An 18,953-nucleotide genomic window follows, 5' to 3' on the forward strand; every position below is an offset into this window, starting at 1 on the left:
TAATTTCACCCTCAAAAGTGGTGAATTAAAAGGTTGTAAATCGATGTATTGATTGATTTTTGGCAATTATCGAAGGTTACATGTAGTTCGCGAAATGTTGTCTAGGAAATTTATGAGGCGTGATTGACGCAAACGATTTACTGAACAAATCTTTTAATCCTTTACATCAATCAGATAAGATCCGTGAAACGACGTAAGATTAATGTTTGTGAACGATCAAAGCTAACCTTATTTATTGATAGATAGTTTTAATTTGTAAACTTTTTACGGTTTCGGATCTTGAGTATATTCATATAGATTTATTCAATATATACGTGAATTCAGATTGCGATGTTGAAGAGCAGAAGCAGACTAGAATAATAAACAGTTTCTTTTATAAATATTCTGCTGTTTGCCCAAGTTCCCAGTGCAAATGAATGATTTGTTGTTGCATGCATTAAACTCCAATTCATTGGAAGATATGAATGAGAGTTCAATTACAGTGTGTTTAGTATAACATAGCCATGTGTAAGCTATCAGTTCTCGCTTACAATATCTATTACGTAAGATCCAAAGCAAACATAATTTTCACTTGGAGGCAAAATTCCTATTACAGGAATATGCAGTGGCTGTTCGGAAATACTGTAGGTTTCAAAATTTATTATAACTTATTCGCAATATGTAAATATGCCAATAATATTAATGTTGTTTGTTTGTTACTATTATTTAAGCAAGCAGTTATTGAGAGTATTGTATATTGTATATTAAGAGTATTGTGGGTAAACTAATAACTTGTAAGCCATATATCTATTGACAACACGTTTAAAATACAGCCTTCAAACTGACCGCTCGAATTAGCAAGGTCTTGGTCACTCCATTCATTCGTTGTTTTTATGTTCGCATTTTTCTTGAATGCGAAACATCTGGCCGTAGGATGTGTTATGTGAGGCAAAGCGTCGGTCTTTAGGCTCGTTGCTACGTGTTGAATGTAGGCGGTTAGAATCGTGTAATTATTAGGAAAGATGAATGACGCTTATCTTAAGGAATCGCTGAATAATATCTGAGAATAATTTGCGATATTGACGTGCGTTTATTAATATCATTAGCCCACATTAGACGCGTGATTGCTTTTTCTATAGATCCACGCCCAAAAATTTTATTTTTATTTCATAGAGTTAGACATGAATCGGTTATAAGAACGTAATGAATCTATCTCTCTATAAATTGACTAGAAATTTTTAAAGAGTGTTTTAATTAAAAGGGAACGTTTTTTTATTTCGATGTAGTAAGATCTAACATTAAAATTCTAATCCGTAATTTTTTATTGAACGTTATACTTTAGTACCAAGAGATATGTATAACTTTTAATCTAGCTATATAATTATAAATAATAAAATAAGAAACAAGAGTTATTTCTAAATGTGATAAAACACCGGTGGTACCATGAATATCATGTTAAAAAAAAAACAAGAAACTATCAAACTCCAGATAAATTAAAAAAAAGAGTTATGTTTAAACCAAAAATAACAATGTAATTTATAATAAAATAATTATTATTATATGAAAAATATAATTTCTATAATATGCTTAATTGCTTATCAATTATATAACAGTTATATGAATTATATAGTTACTATTATAATAAGACAACAATACAATTCAATTCAATTAGTATAAATTGATAGATACATAACATTATGAAACAAGTGGATATGCGACACAATAAGACAAAAGTAGGCACTTGGCAATAAATCATAACGAAAATCTTATTATAACGATGTTATATCAAGAAAGATTCCGAGAACTAAATATTGTTTTCGAGGCAAGACTGCGTTGTCATTGTGTATTTATCATAAGATTTTTTTTCACAATTTCGTTATTTTAAAACTCTAAAGATCTTGTTTTATCAACCGACATCAAAGGAGGTTTTCAATTGGATTGAATACTTGTAGCTTAATTACGAAATTTCTAATCATGCATAACAAGTAGTGCAGTTCATTAAACTTGAACAGCTTTAACAGTTTTGAATAACTTCACGTAAATCTCTTCATTTATTTGAGTCTTTTTTAAATTGAGTTGTTTATAAATATGATATACTTTGTGGGATTGAGAGGAAGATTCAAGTGAGAAATGCACGATCAATTATAATAGGAATAGAAAGTATTTTTTCATATATTCCCTCTTCATCTTGTGAACAGTTATTGATGCGCTCAATATGAGTTTGGGACACTTTTACTCAGATTATATTTGATGAAATATTAGCTTATTTTGCAATATCAGCAACGATGCAAATACGTTCGGTCTAGTGATATATTACCTCGCTAATAATTTCTATAACTATGTGAAAATTTGGAATTATGTGCGATTTTTATAGTAAGATTATTTCATACGCATATCTTATTACTCCCTCCTACTTCATGTAACTAACTGTAAACAAATATTTTTATACAAAAGGGTAACAACGCGTCATTAAAGGTAATAAGGTGTCAATTTGGTTTCCCGTCGTAAAATTGTAAAGTTTTCATTGGTGCGGTTTTGAGATGATTCCACAGTCTGTCTGTTACCGCAGTAACACAATATTTTAGTGCAACTAACCGCGCAACTGAACAGGTTATAAAGCCAAGGTTGAAATAGTTGAATAACAATAGTTTTATGTGTTGATTTGAAGGAAATTACTTGAAATCGCGCGTGGTGATGACATTCTCATCGTTGATTTAAAGAGATTTGAATAATTTTTTGTATTATTTTATAGTACAGTAATAAGTATATCCTACTAATATTATAAACGCGAAAGTTTGTAAGAATGGACGGATGGATGTATGGTTGTTTGTTACTCTTTCACGCGAAACAGCTCATCGTATCTGTATGAAATTTGGTGCAGAGATAGATTATAGTCTGGATTCTCTTTTAGCTTATTACTTTTTACCCAGGTACCACGCGATTGACGCCGCGGGTCACAGCGCATAGTTCATATAAGAGTCAAAAATTTAAATTTTCCAATGTATTTTAACAGGTGTAAGATAATAAGAAACTACGATATTAATAAAAGTTATCAATATTTCATAAGGAAAGTCTATTTCAGTATTTGCAGTTGGACAAATATTGTAGATGATTTGATACAAATTTTAAAATTTACATCTATAATTTCAAATAAAAGATCTTGACTAATCACTAAGCTTTTTCATGAGCTTTCTTTGATTACGTAGTATGTTAAAAATGTCACTGAACTATGGGATATAACGGGCTGAAGGTTGGCCCGGCATCAGGGAGTTTAAGTAGGTCGAGGTTCATCATAGTGAATATATTTGGATCAATTGTGCAACTGTTATACTTTCGTGACATACTTAAGTTTGTCCTAATAGCGATAATAATAATTTATAGTACTTAACGGCAAGTTGTTGGCAAGTGTGCAACTGAACATTTATAATTTTTTGATTTATGTGCATTTCAATGCAAAGCTGTACCTACATGTCTGACTAGATATCTCACTCTAATTATGTATTTGCGATTACGATAGGAGTATAAAATACTTGGACCGAGTGTAAAATAATTTTGGTATAAATTCCGAAGCCAAACATTATACGCCTAATAATACCATATCCTGTCCTAATGGAAGGTATCTACGTGGGATATATAAAACAAACACAAGGATAAAAAATATAACAGTTTAATATCTCAATCAATCATGCGCATTAAGCTTAACATATTATAGCATCGTGCTTCGATAAAAGCGTCACTAATCTGCGATATTAGACCAGAAATCAACATCTTCCGATTCTTGCTTGGTTACCTCATTTTTTTCAGCCGTTTCTTTGATTTCGTCTTTCTCCTCGAATGAGCCTAATCTTGACAGACTTCGTTGCTGTCTAACTTCAAGCCTTTCTTCGCTGTCTGTACTTGTTTCGTCATTAAAACTACGGTTTTTCCTATCTTTCGATCGTTCCCTGGAGCGACTTCTGGAATAAGAACGTGTCACTAAATTAGGTGCACTCCCAAAACCGGTGTAGTTATTCTCTTTGTTCATGCTTTTGAACTCTTCCTCCTCGAGCGACGTGAACATTTTTAATTCCTCCTCGCGCGAGGCACGCGATTCTTTCGAAGAATTCGACGATGATGATTTACGCATCCGAAAAGTCCTCCGACGGCCGCTCGGATCATTGCGTTGTAATGGTGTGAATTTAATTCCATCTAGTGATCTTAAACAGATTTATAAAACATGAATCGGTTTATTTATTGTAATTGTGAAATAGTTCCATGCGTGAAAATACTTATGTGTGGTGCGTATGGTGACACGCAATGAAAGGAAGCTAGGTCATTACGGAGCGTGCTGGTGACGTAATGAATGAGACGTGCTGAGAGAACAGAGATAATATTAACCTTAAATAGCTTTCGCTGTAAGTGGTGTCTCCAATTTTGTCGTCATCATAGGACTGAAAATTTATTTCGGGCAGCGGTGTAGGGGACGGGCTTTTAGGAACATATTCCCATGATAATTTTTCTCTATTTTCCTCACCAACGAGGTCATCTTTTTCACGAGAATTCTCTGAAATTGCATTTGAATCTGAAATAGTTTCAGAGGTAGTGGGTGATCGTTTTTTATATCCAACACTGAACGACTCTGATGATTCCGATATGATTGTTTTCGTCTTTGTCGGTATGTACCTTTCGAATCTATAATCACCGTTTGCTTGTGAATCTTCAACGGAATCTTGACCGAAGCTACTTATTTTAGTTGAGAAAAGTAAAGCAATAGTCTTGTCACCGTAAAATTTTATTGCTGCTGACTTAATGCACCCATTCTTATCTTCGGTTAAATGGAGGTATCCTTGACCACTTTCCACAGTCCAGACTCGAGGTGTTGACGGATTGGATGATTTTTGAAGAAGTTTCGTATAATATTCGACTAGATCTTGAAAGTTTGGCTCGGTATCGGGTATGATGCCGCTGAGGATATGCTTGACGCACTCTATGGCTTCGTTGAATCCAGCGTAGGATATTACAACTGATAACATTAGTCCCATTGTCACTGATCACTACAGAGGGAGAGGGCAGTAGGTGAAGATTGATAGGGCAGGGATCGGATGCAGCGAACTCCGGGGCAAGATATGAACTGAAATTAAAATATGGCACTTGCCAAAGTTTGTGTCCACATTTAGAATTGCGTTTGGCATTGTGACTAGACATAGCATCGATTATGTCTAGTTAAATTTTTTGTTCAAGGTTTTCGAGTAAGCTTAGCGATATTTAATATTTTATAACCCTTTAATGTAACAGTAGCAAAAGAAAGAGCACAAAATTACGTAACTATTAAAATATTTTATATCTGTTACTTGACATTGAAACACTTTGCCTGGAAATAGAAATTATAATCGTTTAAAGTGATCATGAGTCATCGACCTCAAGAGGATAAAAACTGAATGTTTTGCACGCGCGCAAATCTCTCATGTACAACATTAAAAAATGCGATCCAAAGGCAACTCAGTAAACACTGGCAGTTGTCACAATGCCAGGAAATTTTATTATTACCATCAAAGTATTAGATGTACTCGAAGATTCATGATTGCATGTTATAATTCCAGTAAACTAAAGCTTTAATGGTTGTTTATTTTTTTATGCATGCGATAAATTACTCTTACTATTTTAAACCTTAAATATGCACAACTCGAAAAGGGATAATCTTTACTATCGCTCAGTTTTAATACTTACTATTAAAGTGAATGATGGATGAATTACATTGAAAGTACTATAACTGTTTTTGAAAAACGTTTGACATTAAGAAGGAAAGAAAGATAATAGGCTTCATTGCCAACTTTAGAACTAAATAACATAAAAAATATACATGGCTATCGGAACAGACTCGGCCATGCTGTCGGGCTTTAGCACCGGAACAGAGCTGCTCAGTCTGCCCGCGTATTTTGATTTCCGAGTCTCTTATCATAATTTAATACAGCAACCCTAATCTTATTACGTTACGTGAACAAAATATGTAAAATATAATACAATATTTAACTGCTTATCGAAAATAGTAGCATTTAAACCAATTGACGATATTTGAGTCGTTCCATTAAATCTGATAATGAGTAAAGTATAGCACTTCGGTAATGAGCGTAACCAAATAAAATTAGCAGACAATGTGCACTCAGTACGCGTTCTAATCATGGACTATGACGTCATAATGACGGAGAAAGGCCCGCGTGAATTATAACGGTGTGCGTAGGCGCAAGCTATGGACGGCGAGATTGTAAGCATCTTCTGTGATATTCAATATTTTATGATTGATTCTAATTCACGATATTATAGTTTTTTTACAGGTTTAATAGTGTTCTTACATAATTATAATAAAAAGGGTCTACATGTTGGGTATAGCTTATGTAGGAAGTTTTATTCAACACATGTATAAGGTTTGGAGTCATCGGAAGAAACTTAGAAATATATAATATAAGGATTTAATAGCTCGTTAAGGAAAATGTTAATCTTTATTATTTCTAATATAGATATTAAGTAACACTATTTTGAGATAACATTATTTTGTATGTGCCGCCGCGTCGGTTAAAAAAAATTCAATACTATATTCAACACTTATATTAAATAAAACACAGTAATTTATATAATTAGGTAGATAATAGGGTAGACGCCATTCCATAGAAGAAAAGTCTAAGAAAAATAAGTGTAACTAATAAGGACCGAGATTCGCGCTGCATCCTCAAACAAGTAAAATGAATATAGACCTAGTTTAGTATGTCTATTAAGGATTAAGGGAGCCATTACGAATTAAAGAAGCTTCTTAGTAAACAATCCGTGCTTCGGAAGCGACCTTGCCTTCAAGTGAAAGTAGTCGTCCGCGTACGGAGATGGGCGCGCACGTAACTCGATACGCGGTGACGTCACGCGGGCCGTGCGCACTAGTGGATCGCGGTACATCACACTGAACCAATAACTAGAAAGACGTTTAACCAACGAATTTCTAATTTAGAACTCAGTTTCATATTATGCGCCCTGTACTTTATAAATTCAAAACGAATTATTTATATTAATATCATCATTCTTAAGATTTTCCAAAAAAGGATTGTGTTTTTTCTAAAATATGGCAATACATGAAAAAAAATCACGAGTTTGTTGTCACGGAAACGCAGAAATAGATGAGAAGGTTATTGTACGACGGCTTTCAAGGAGACTATTATTAAGTTACGTAGAAAAACAAACTGTAGAGGTTGTATGTGCCAAGAAACGCACGTTTTCGTAGTAAAGCTGTCTACTTAAGAAAATGCTCGTTATTTTTTTTTCATTCATACTTATGCACGAGTCGTAAAACTTATCGTGAATGAATGAACAAAGACGTGGGTATTAGGAAGTCGTTAATAGTTTATAAACATCTATATGTGAAATGTTTTTAAACAGTACAATGTATTTTCTACTTTATTAGCATTTTGCTATAATGTTTAATTAATGTGTTACATGAAAATGATAACGGTAAGCAAGATTTAATCTTTCTTTAAAGTATTGTAAGAAATACTAATCTTACTATCCTACTAATATTATAAATGCGAAAGTTTGTAAGGATGTGTGTGTGTGTGTTTGTTGCTCTGTCACGCAAAAACTACTGAACCGATTGCAATAAAATTTGATAAGTAGGTAGCTGGTCAACTGGATCAAAATAAAGGCTTTCTATCCCGATATTCCTACGAGATACGGGCTTACTCGGGTGAAACCGTGGGGCGCAGATAGTATAAATATATCCGTATGGTACAGAGCGAAAAGTAAGATTTGACTGTATATAACGTGTGTGGATGATGAATATATTAAAATACTAAGAATAATTTGATTAAATAATATATTCCCATGTTTCACAGTATTAAAATGTCAAATATTTAATTGCCAAACAATTTCGTGCCAATAACATATCCTCCTTGGCATGCGAAATGATTAAATTAATTTTGTAAGAATCTATGTTGAATGTGACGCCGTTTATTTTTGACATTTTTGTTGACTCTTGCTTCATATCATCGCAGTTTTTATAGTCCGAGATCTCGCGTATTGGCGCACAATTGCAGTATATTATATTATACTGTTCAATTAAATTTGAGCACTCGGGGAATGTAAATCACCAGTATAAATGATGCTTTATACGTTTATTTGAATGTTTAATACGTTTGTGATTTGTTTTGACTTGCGTTATAAATTTATCAACTGTATGTAATTGAAATAAAATTCTTTTATTTTTAGCCAGCCTGTGTGTTGTCGTTGACATGTATTATATATTGATAATATATTAATTACAATATAAAAAAGCAATAAGTAAAATAATTTTGTACCTTTACTCAAGTATTTATAAGTATTTTGTATTGTGTAAGTATTTTCGGAATTCCGTTTCAGTTGTTAGTTATCTCAAAATTTAAAAAATGAGGTTAGATTTAATAAGAAATCTCAAGTATTCGTTAGCTATGAATCCATATATCATGCTTATAAGCAAAGAATATTTAATGTAGTCCTCCATTATGTGACCATACCACGATGTCGAATTCTTTGTAGATGTTGTCTTTTTTAATAATTAATGCAGATTTGTAAATTAAAAGTTAATCGATTACTAGATAATCACACTTTTCACTACTATTATAAATGTTTGATTGGATGTTTGTTCGTCAATAACACTGAAACTACTGAACGGATTTTGATGGAATTTCGTATACAGACAGGGACTTTTTATCCTGATTAAATGCTCCCTTGGGATAAAACAGGTATATTGATACCCGGGCGGAGCCGGGAGGAGCGCCTCGTAATACATAATGTAGGATTAAAAAAAAATCTACTGAGGGAAAATCTATTTCTATGTAATGCGGCCATCAAACTATTTTATCTATATATATAAAAATTAGTCCCCTCTTCCCTTCGTCACGCAAACACGCGTGAACGGCTGGACCGATTTCAAAAATTCTTTCACCATTAGAAAGCTACAATTACACAGGTGATAAAGGGGCGAACAGCTAGTAATTTATAAATTGTAATTAAAAATCAATTTTTTTTTAGTGTTCTTTTTAGTTTCGGGCCCATTGAAAAAATTACATGCTGAGTAATAGATTGTTTTAATCACATGCCGATTTTAGGCAAGGGCTAAAGCTAGTACTAAATAAGCAAATACTAATTTGGTAGCTATTTTATCCTTAACATCAGAAGTAATATCTCACTATCGTTTTGGCGGTAAAGCAATTTATTAAAAACAATTGTTTATCGTTATAAAATTTCCTGAAACCGGGCGCCATACATATTTTATAATATCAATATACTTTAGAAACCAAAGTGTGATTATGTGACGAATAGTCACTTGAATTTTTAAACTCTTCATTTAACCCGAAGACGGACATTATTTTAAATATGTTTTCATAGTACATACTTTTGAATTACTGCATCTTATTGTTGTTTATGTTACAAGTAGGCAAGTATTTTTTTATACATAGGTAACTACAGAGGTAATATTTTTATTTATGAACTAGTCTTTCGCCTGTGGCTTCGCCCGCGAAATAAGGATAGAAGAGATTATTTGTTTCGATTTGAGTTTAAAAATCCAACATAATTAACTAAATCATAACGTATCTCAAAGTCAATGTAATCAATAATAGATACCCAACCAGGTTTTGGAATCACGAACGGTTGTTTAAAGATTTCTCCATTTTAATATAAAGCATATTACATTTTTTATTTAATGTATCATCTAAAAATTTACTTTTCATTTACTTTACTTCATTTAAATTTACTTCATTAATTGTAATTATGTAATGTATTTAACAGTAATTGTGTCATATATATTATTTATAAATTTAAGTGAGATGTTATATAATGTAAATATTGATAATTAATGTTATTGGTGTAAAACCGTTTTAATTATTATAAATAAATAAATAAATAAATAAATTAAATTTTTTATATTCTTGTTTTTCTGTATAATTGAAGTCATTGACTAGCCGCTAGCGTGGCAAGTGCCAAGACAACGGTCTTCCTGTGTGCAGATTGACAGACATTTTGCCAATCTGCCAATCGGTTCATCATTGATCAAGTTCGGGGTTATTTGAAACTATAATCGATACAAAACGCATTTAAAATGTTTAAAATCGGAAAGAGAAACGATAGTTAGTAGCTAAAAATCTATTGTTAAATGAAAAGTTTTCTGCTAAATCAGCAATTTTTTTATATATTATTCATAACTACTTTTAAGTATTAGATTTTAATTTAATGTTATGCTTTTAAATTATGAAAAAAAAATTGAAAAATAAACTTTTTCAATTGAGAATAAAGACAGAGCGCGCCATCTGTCGTCGAGTAGACAAACTATGCTTCTACGTTTATTACAAATCAATTAGAATATTTTTCTTCTTGTGTTAAAAATGAGTCGCTTAATACACAACTATTGTTTATGTTTTTAAATTAATTTTTATAGGTATAATAAGATCTAATTAATGTCACATTTACCTAAACGTATAACGTTCGAATATTAAGACACACTCATAATATTTAATTTGTCATTCATATATTTTAATAACTGTAATCACCAGTATTTACAAATGTTTTAATAAAATGTAGATTAAATATATGTTTGTTCACATTTTACAAACAATGCAAAGATACTTGAACAAATCGAATTAGCACAAGTACAACTGGATCCTTGACAAACCCGACACCAAAGCAAAAGTAACTTTACCTGCGCAAGCACACACTATTATATTACCGCACTATCAGTCGTATCCAATACATTTTAACAACAAATAAAGGTAACAACACACTCACGATTCCAACGGGAAAACCGACTCGCGCGCAACCTTCCACCGGCTCCTCTATAACAGCTGGAGACACGTTCTGTCTAGTCGTTCGAAGTGTATTGAGCTCGCGGACGATGAGATGTGCGTTAATTATATTTATTGCAACGACAGACTTCAAAGCGATCGATTGCTATTTGGAGATCGATCGCTTCCGCGCCGCGGAAAACTGTCAGGTATGAAGGACCTTTCGGAAAATGTGACGTTTAGCACGTGTTACCAGGTTGATCGGATCGGGTCTTTTTAAAAATACAACAGTGACACGGAACCTTATTTATTCGTTTTGATTAATATCTCCTAGTTATATTATTTGAAATGTCCAAGGGAATTTTTTTAAGTGTTGACGAAAATATAGTTTAGTAAAATTTATTATTATATACAAAAGAGCTAATAAATCACATAGTATAGGCTGTGGATTGCCAAAAATCTGCGTCTAATATAGCTTAGATTTACCTAGAATTAATTCCAGATGAGGCGCAATACATTGTTTGATTAAGATGCACTTCAAACTACTTGAAACTATTATGAAATTAAAAGATAATGTAGGAAATTGAATGGCATATGCGTACTATATGTACGGTATATAGTTAATATTATAAAAATAAAGTTAACGCTACATCTCATTACAACTCTATCAGTTAAACATTAATTGTCTTGTAACGTAAACACGAATAAGACGAGTAATTTAGCCTTTACAATCCATAAAAACCGCAGCGCTAATAAATCAGCTTCTGAGTTATTCGAAACTGAAAGCTAACCTAAATTCGATTATTAGGAGAGCATAATTTATCATACAATCGTAACTAAGACGATGCGGTAATGTAGCCAATAATTCCAGAATGTAGGGCAGTGCTACCGATAACATTTCGTAGGAAATTTATATTTAACAAATACTTATGAATCGAAGATGGCGAGTGGCGACATACAGAGGCCGCGGCGTAAACTGTTATAAATGTGAAACTTCTTAAATACTTTTTTTTGTGATTCTAAAGTCTTTTTGGTTAGTTCTACATGCTATTGTGTTCTATATAGATAGGAATATTTAGTTTATTATAATTATAGATTGCTTATAATTCCAGAATATAGGCTAGTGCGACCGATAGCATTTCATAGGAATTTTACATATAATATATTATATTTATGAATCGACGATGGCGACATACGCCAGTCCCGACTCTTAATATGCAATACTACTCTATTACAATTTTTAAATAAGAAAAATAATTTCCCCGTAGTATAGATTTTTACGCTATTTATTGTAAGTACACCTACATTCATTTTCTTTCAATTATCTTTTCTATCTAGTTTACGTTTCTTTTCCTTTTCATATATTGCTTATACTCTCACAGTTTTAAGTAGGTAATAACGTAATATGCGATATGCTGTAATTCTCGAATTTATAACTCTGTTTTTTGTCTATCTAAATAACGTCATTGGCATTGCTATTTAGCTGGATTTAAAAAAACAGTTAACTTACCTATACAAAAATATTTCCCATGTGCTATAATGTACCACATAAGTATATCAAATAATTTATCTTGCTGAAGACCTAGCAAACAACTAAGGTGAGTGGTAAAGATATATAAAGAATGATTTAAAGAGAATTTATGAGAAAGGTTTAGCTTAGGTGTGAAAATACGCGCGAAAATTAAACGTTTGTTTATGTCCGAGAAATGTCAACGGACCGGTGGTATGTGTGGTTTCTACATGATATTAGCAAATAGTCTAAGAAATTTAACTCCTTCAATACTTACAATAATACAATAAAGAAAATTTATTGCAACACAAAGTCACAGGACACTAGCCTATACTAAAAAAAATAATAAAAGAAGATGGCGTCTAAAAAGGCGCGCAAATATCGCGCTGTGTGTAAAGCAACTGAGTCAATGGTTGTTCAATGATGAGGTGTGAACAATTCTGCACAGTACTGTTAGTGTGTAAGAGTTTATTTTTGGTCTTAACCGCATACCGTTTGTGGAATAATTAATGGAGAAGCGAAGTTTCGCTGAGATTCGTTACTAGACGAGGAATTTTTAAATAAGTTTCGTTCAATGGTACGTTGAGGGCACCATGACAATAGAATTTTAAAATTAAATCATTCGAAATAACAGCCCAATTCTACGAATCGGGAACTGTTATTATTTCAGGGAAAATAGTATTATATTAAGCCTAAAATTGAGCTGAATAAAAATGTTATGTAAAATTCCGTAGAAAATTTTCGTTCTAGTAACGCCATCTAGTGTATACGGTGATCGCAAAGAAATGAGTTTTTATTAATAAATTTTTATTCACATACAGCCGGAATTCCGTATGTTTATAAGTTACTCTTTTTTACACGCTTTTTATTAGCTTCACCTGTATGTTTGTTTGTTTGTTTGTATGTTTATTTGTATGTTTGTTTGTTTGTAACCGACTTCTTTGGGCGCGATTTTGACCCACTTTAAACGGCCAGATTTCGTTCAAACTTTGTAGATTTATTGAGGACCGATGACAATACACTAATTTGATAAAATTATTCCAGTTTTCAATTTGCAAAATATGATTTTTGTTAAAGCGTGTTTTTTAATTTTTTAAAACTATTATTTATTTATTATATTAGATTTGAGATACTAAAAGAAAACGAACTGCAATGTTTATAGATATATGTATAAATCATAATGTGAAAATGACTCCGATCCTACTAATATTATAAATGCGAAAGTATGCAAGTACGTATATTCAATCCATGATGAGGATGAATGGATGTAGGGATGAGAAAATTTGAAAGAATAGAAAATGCCATAAAACTTAAAATTAAATTTGAATGTATGGATGTTTGTTATTCTTTCACGCGAAAACAGCTTATCGTATCTGTATGGAATTTGGTACACAGATAGATTATAGTCTGGATTAGCATATAGACTACTTCTTACCCGGTTATCAAGCGAGTGACGCCGCGGCTTACAGCTAGTACAAAACAATTGTTAAGTTTACGTTCATGATTAAATAAAGAACTGCTATTAAAGACGTAGAACATAATATTACAATACGAAAATAATATGAACTTACGTTTAGTAAGAATCATTAGTCATACTGGCACCAATCCGCAGGCACTTAACCGTGCTCATTCTAATTAGACATAACAATTACTGCATAATTAAAATAACATTTTAAGACTGAGTGCAAATATAACGGTACAGCAATCTAGATTGTGGTGAATGACGGATTTTACAGTTAACCAGTTTGTATTTCATTTGAAAAATAAAATCGGGCAAAGCAAATTAATTAAAAGCAACATTCATAATTAGAAAATATGTCTGTATAGGGTATGTATGTACACATATTATCATGGGCTTTCATATTATTCCTGCTTTTCCTGCTATTTAGATCTTACTAATGCTACTTCCTGTGCTTAGAACCAGCTATCGTACATTACCAGATTCAGAAGAGACAGATTTTTGCTGCAACAAAAAGAAGTACCTATTGGGGTTTTAGCGCCACAGGAGTAACCCAACCTTCAATATAATGAGAATAATTTTTTGTATAGTATGGGAGTCTCTATATAAATATGATAAATATTGGAAGTGAACAAGTATCTTTTATACATTTGTTATTTTTTATCATTTAATAACAAAATTAGTCAATCAATGCCATCATACTCAGCCAAATACACCTACAGTTTTGAGTGTGGATTATAAATTGGCCAACTTGTTACGAAATTATATTTGTTATGAACATAAACGCCAAGTAACGTATCAACGATGTTAAAAACATAAATTTAATAAATTCGAATGAACTTAAGCAACCTTTAAACATACATCAGTTATGTGTAAGTTGATATACTTGTATTTCAAAATAACGGGTAAGACTTATGAATGCATACTTATTACATATATTTTTTATAGTTTTAAATTAGAAGAAAACTACACAGTTTTCAGTTTAAGATGGTATGTGCCTTGCCTTGCCTTTTGGACATTTAACAGGCAAAGAACATCTGTCGATTAAACTTCAATAGAGCTGGTCAAGATAAACGAAGCTACGTCGTACTGATCTATTTTAGTGAATATTTAACTCATGATTTTCGGACTACATGTAAGTTTGTATATTTTTTACGTAAACAGCGGAATATACTTATGTAATTTATACTTATGATGTAAAATATTATTTAATTAAGGTGGTATATGGTGAAAAGCTTCGTATTTTGAAAAACAACCGTTATTTTTAAAAACATATCTTCAAATAAAAATAAACCTGCACTTGAGAACTTGAGAACCCTAAATACACAAAAAATATAATACAATTGTAAAACAATAGTGCATTATAACTTGGGAAGTATTAATAGAGATTACAAGTTGGCATGCACCCGTGTCTGTTTTTAGTTCCTTTATAGAGACAGTACTAAAATACATCTGTACTTTGCATAATTATGAATCACTGGATGCAACCGTGCTTGTAAAATATTCGTATTAGGTACATTCCTTGATAAAAGTTATCAATAAATACGATCATTGTAGGCGTAATTACATCAAAGTTATTATTTTATCTACCATGTAAATATAAAAAAAATATATACAATATCCATTCATCCAAATCCAATCGCGACTTCACAAAGTATAACCAAACTTGACAGCTTATCATTTGAAAAGTAGTCATCTTATATTAACTAATAGAGCGGCAAACTAAGAGAAAAACACTTAGTAGCTTGATGTATTATAGTATTGTATTAGTACCATAATTTTTAAACAAATACATTTTTGTATTTTTGATTACATACAACTAACGTAAAATACTGCTTAAGTCGTAGTTTGATTATATATCATTTATTGATTTTCAAAGAAAAATCCGCAAAGCATACTCGTGGGATTTCCGGGATAAAACTTTTCATATGTCCTTTCTCATGTCTCAATCTATCTCAGGACCAAATTTCGTTAAAAAATCAGTTTGTTAAGACGTGATCAACAACCTAATATTATCAGTACCTATATCAGATGAAAATAAATAACATTTCCATGATTTCCGCTGCTCACTTCCCATAGAATAAAACACGCGTGATATTGTACATGTTAAGAATAATACGCAGCAACAATTCTCATAAGCAATAACATCACGCCGTGGTTCGTACGCTTTTGCACGCTTTTCCCTGAAGTATTAGATCATGCTACTCGTTTGTTTTAATGTGTACTTAATAGAAAATCTCATCTGTCAGTATCGTATATGAAAAATATTGATTGGAAAGTTTATAATATATTTTTACAGTTATTCTTTTAAGAAACTTGTGATGATAATCTTAGGATATAAATTTAAATTCTGTCAAATTATATATACAGTCAATAGCAAAGGTCAAAGCAGTGGGTAATGTTGGAAAGAAAAATAGAATAAAAATGGAAGCTTACGATAGCATCTATCTCAGCTTAGATATATAGGAACTCAAGTCAAAGAAGCTAATTGCCAATTGTGTTAACATAAAATAAATATTGACTAACTGGCAGTAGGAACCAAGCAACAGAATTTATTTGGTTTTTTAATTTAATGTCTAGTCAGGATAGTCGTAACCCATAGCTATAATGATATAATTATTGATAGTTTGTTTAGTTTGTGGGGTTGTAGAGGCTAATCTCCGTATCTACTGAACTGATTTTGGAAATCCTGTTACCTTATTGATTAAAATCGGAAAATGTTTTATCCCGGGTCAACGCGTTCGATACCAGGACAATAAGCTAATTTAAATAAATTCGAACCTACCTCATCACACGCATGGCACCTAGGCTTCAGTCGGTCGTCGTAATGTCGCACGCAGTACAGCCTGCCATCTAGCGCGCAGTAGGCGAGTTCCACGAGCAACTCATCGCATTCCGAGCATGTAAAGCACGCAGGATGGAAAGACCCCTGTTCAAATTATAAAGTTTTAATAAGTATACCATATTTTTAATAAATTAATAATCGATAATTAGAAACTATGCATGAAAAAAGCAATAAAACCATTTTTTGCATGTCAGAATTATTTATGGAAAAGAGCCATCTAGCGTGAAGTAGCAACAATGATAATGTTTTAAAGAAGCTCAAGTATTTAATATCAATACATAGATGGCGCTCGAATCATTCTTGAATCATTATTGCTTTCAGCTCATGTTAGGTGTTAGTTTATATTAATTAAAAAAACTACCTCTTCGCCCAATAGCGGTGCTTGAATAATAATACTTCCACTGTGTATTGGCTTAAGGCACCCATAACAAGTTTCTTTCACACTTCCATGATGTTGACTAGCAATACCTGAAAATAAAAAATTTCAATAAAATAGTATCGCAATTATTTCATAAACAATACAGTTATATATAACTAGCGGTCCGCCCCGCCTTCACCCGTGGCATATATGTATAGCCTATAGCCTTGCTCAATAAATAGGCTTATCTAATACTGAAAGAATTTTTCAAATCGGACCAGTAATTCCGGAAATGAATGCGTTAAAACAAACAAACTCTTCAGCTTTATCATATTAGTATAGATAACCTTCTCATAAAGCTATAGATGGCGCTATATTATATTCAATAACTTCCCTATTTTGAAAACTACTCAAAAAATATTCTTCATTATTTTATTTTTTAACTATTCTTCTCTTGCGACATAACAAGAAAACTGTTTTTCTTAAAATAAAGCACACAACAGTTAATTATTAAAATCAATTACGCACCTATATCTAACGAGATTTCATTCCGGTCAGCGACAAAGTCCTCGAATTGCTTGCGATGGGCCTCATCTATGTTACTACAGTGGGCTATCGAGAGATCTTGTTTCGGCAGCTGCGTCGCCAGCGCTCGCGTGCGCCAGGCGCGCCACGCCGCGGACCCAGTGGCGCCCCCTATTGTTGGCGCGCGCTCGGCTAACGACGACCAGTATAGCTCTGTCTGGAATATTTTGAATTGCAGGTAATTTTAGGTATTGTATAGAGATGCCAGAAGTGTTGGAATTAATATTGCCATAGGGTAGATACTTGAAAATTAGCAAGGGCATTTTAAATAAAAATTAGGCATTCATAGCGAAAGAAATATATTTATGGTAGAAGAACGATGAAAACAAATATTTATATGATGACAGTATTAAATATAATGGGAGGAATTAAAAGTATCTTCGACAGAACTAATTACAGATATAGAATCTTATGTTTGAATTTTGAGTTATTCATTGCTGTATCAAAACTGTATTAATATACAAATTATCAAATAAAACTATGCTTATTTTATGGCTTTACAAAATTTAAATAAAATTTAATAATCACGTGGAATATAATAATCTGAGCTCATACTAGTAGATATATATAATAGGTATATTAAACAGCACAATTCTTACGTTATACGCAAACCGTAATGGTCCGATATTTTTTTTAGATGCTATGAATTCTATTAGGTATTATTTGCAGCTAAAATCTAACATCGTAATTACCTGCTTAGCAGTAAGTCCAGGGGGACTATTATCATAGCTATGGTGGCTGCGGGTCTCCCGCAGGCCGAGCCTGTCCCTCACGGAACCCAGCTCCTCGTGATACACCGAGTGTTTGAGCCTGTCGCAGCCGCATGACTTGCAGGTTTTTCTGAAAGACGAATTTGAGAATAAGTACCCAAACTAAATAAAAAAACATAAATTCTTTTCATTTCATTTAATTTCAAAGTTCCGTTGAGATAATCTTTTGGACAGGCAAATTGAACTTAAAGGACGCTCTATGAAAAATAGGGGGGTTCATGCGCTTCTTTTTTCGCTCTGCTTGAAGCTAAAAATGTAGTATGAAAAATAGTATAATATCATAGAGACTTGACTAGCATGAAATACCCACCGTGTTATACATTCGTGTTACGTTCATGTCTATTTACTTAATCCAAGCACATTTGTCTCATAAAATACGAGTAGATTGAAATCAATTATATATAAGTGTAACACATAAGAAAACAGTCTGCGTTGATCACACAGTTCTCATAAATACCGTGTCGCGTCGCGAAGTACACAAATAGATCGCTTTAACCGAACCCCGTTTGCATACAAATCTCTCCAGTCTAAATATAACTTATTCCTTGTGGGAACAAGAACATATCAGCTTTGTGTGTGCGATTATTATGGCAACATTGATTATAATGATGAAGAAAAGACAGAAAAAATTGCAATACTAGTAAATCAATATCTAAATATCGTCACTCGAGTGGT

At 32.4% G+C, this 18,953-nt stretch overlaps 1 protein-coding gene across 6 annotated transcripts in view; it reads right to left on the reverse strand.

Annotated features, from left to right (window-relative positions):
* LOC119831472 (four and a half LIM domains protein 2) overlaps positions 1 to 18,953 on the reverse strand; it is a 123,114-nt gene that overhangs the window by 20,476 nt on the left and 83,685 nt on the right. For 2 of the 6 annotated variants that reach the window (XM_038354842.1, XM_038354841.1), the window contains exons 3-6: positions 18,201 to 18,348; positions 17,452 to 17,665; positions 16,927 to 17,033; positions 16,506 to 16,649 (exon numbers count right to left, since the gene is read on the reverse strand). In XM_038354842.1, coding sequence (XP_038210770.1) covers positions 16,506 to 16,649; positions 16,927 to 17,033; positions 17,452 to 17,665; positions 18,201 to 18,348 — 613 coding nt within the window. Of the gene's footprint in view, positions 1 to 3,769; positions 4,176 to 4,356; positions 5,100 to 10,755; positions 10,910 to 12,538; positions 12,556 to 16,505; positions 16,650 to 16,926; positions 17,034 to 17,451; positions 17,666 to 18,200; positions 18,349 to 18,953 lie in introns of those variants that run through there. The other 4 variants (XM_038354839.1, XM_038354840.1, XM_038354846.1 and 1 more) reach the window with 4 other exon arrangements.

The sequence above is a fragment of the Zerene cesonia genome, chromosome 13, assembly GCF_012273895.1.
Source record: "Zerene cesonia ecotype Mississippi chromosome 13, Zerene_cesonia_1.1, whole genome shotgun sequence".
Classification (NCBI taxonomy): domain Eukaryota; kingdom Metazoa; phylum Arthropoda; class Insecta; order Lepidoptera; family Pieridae; genus Zerene; species Zerene cesonia.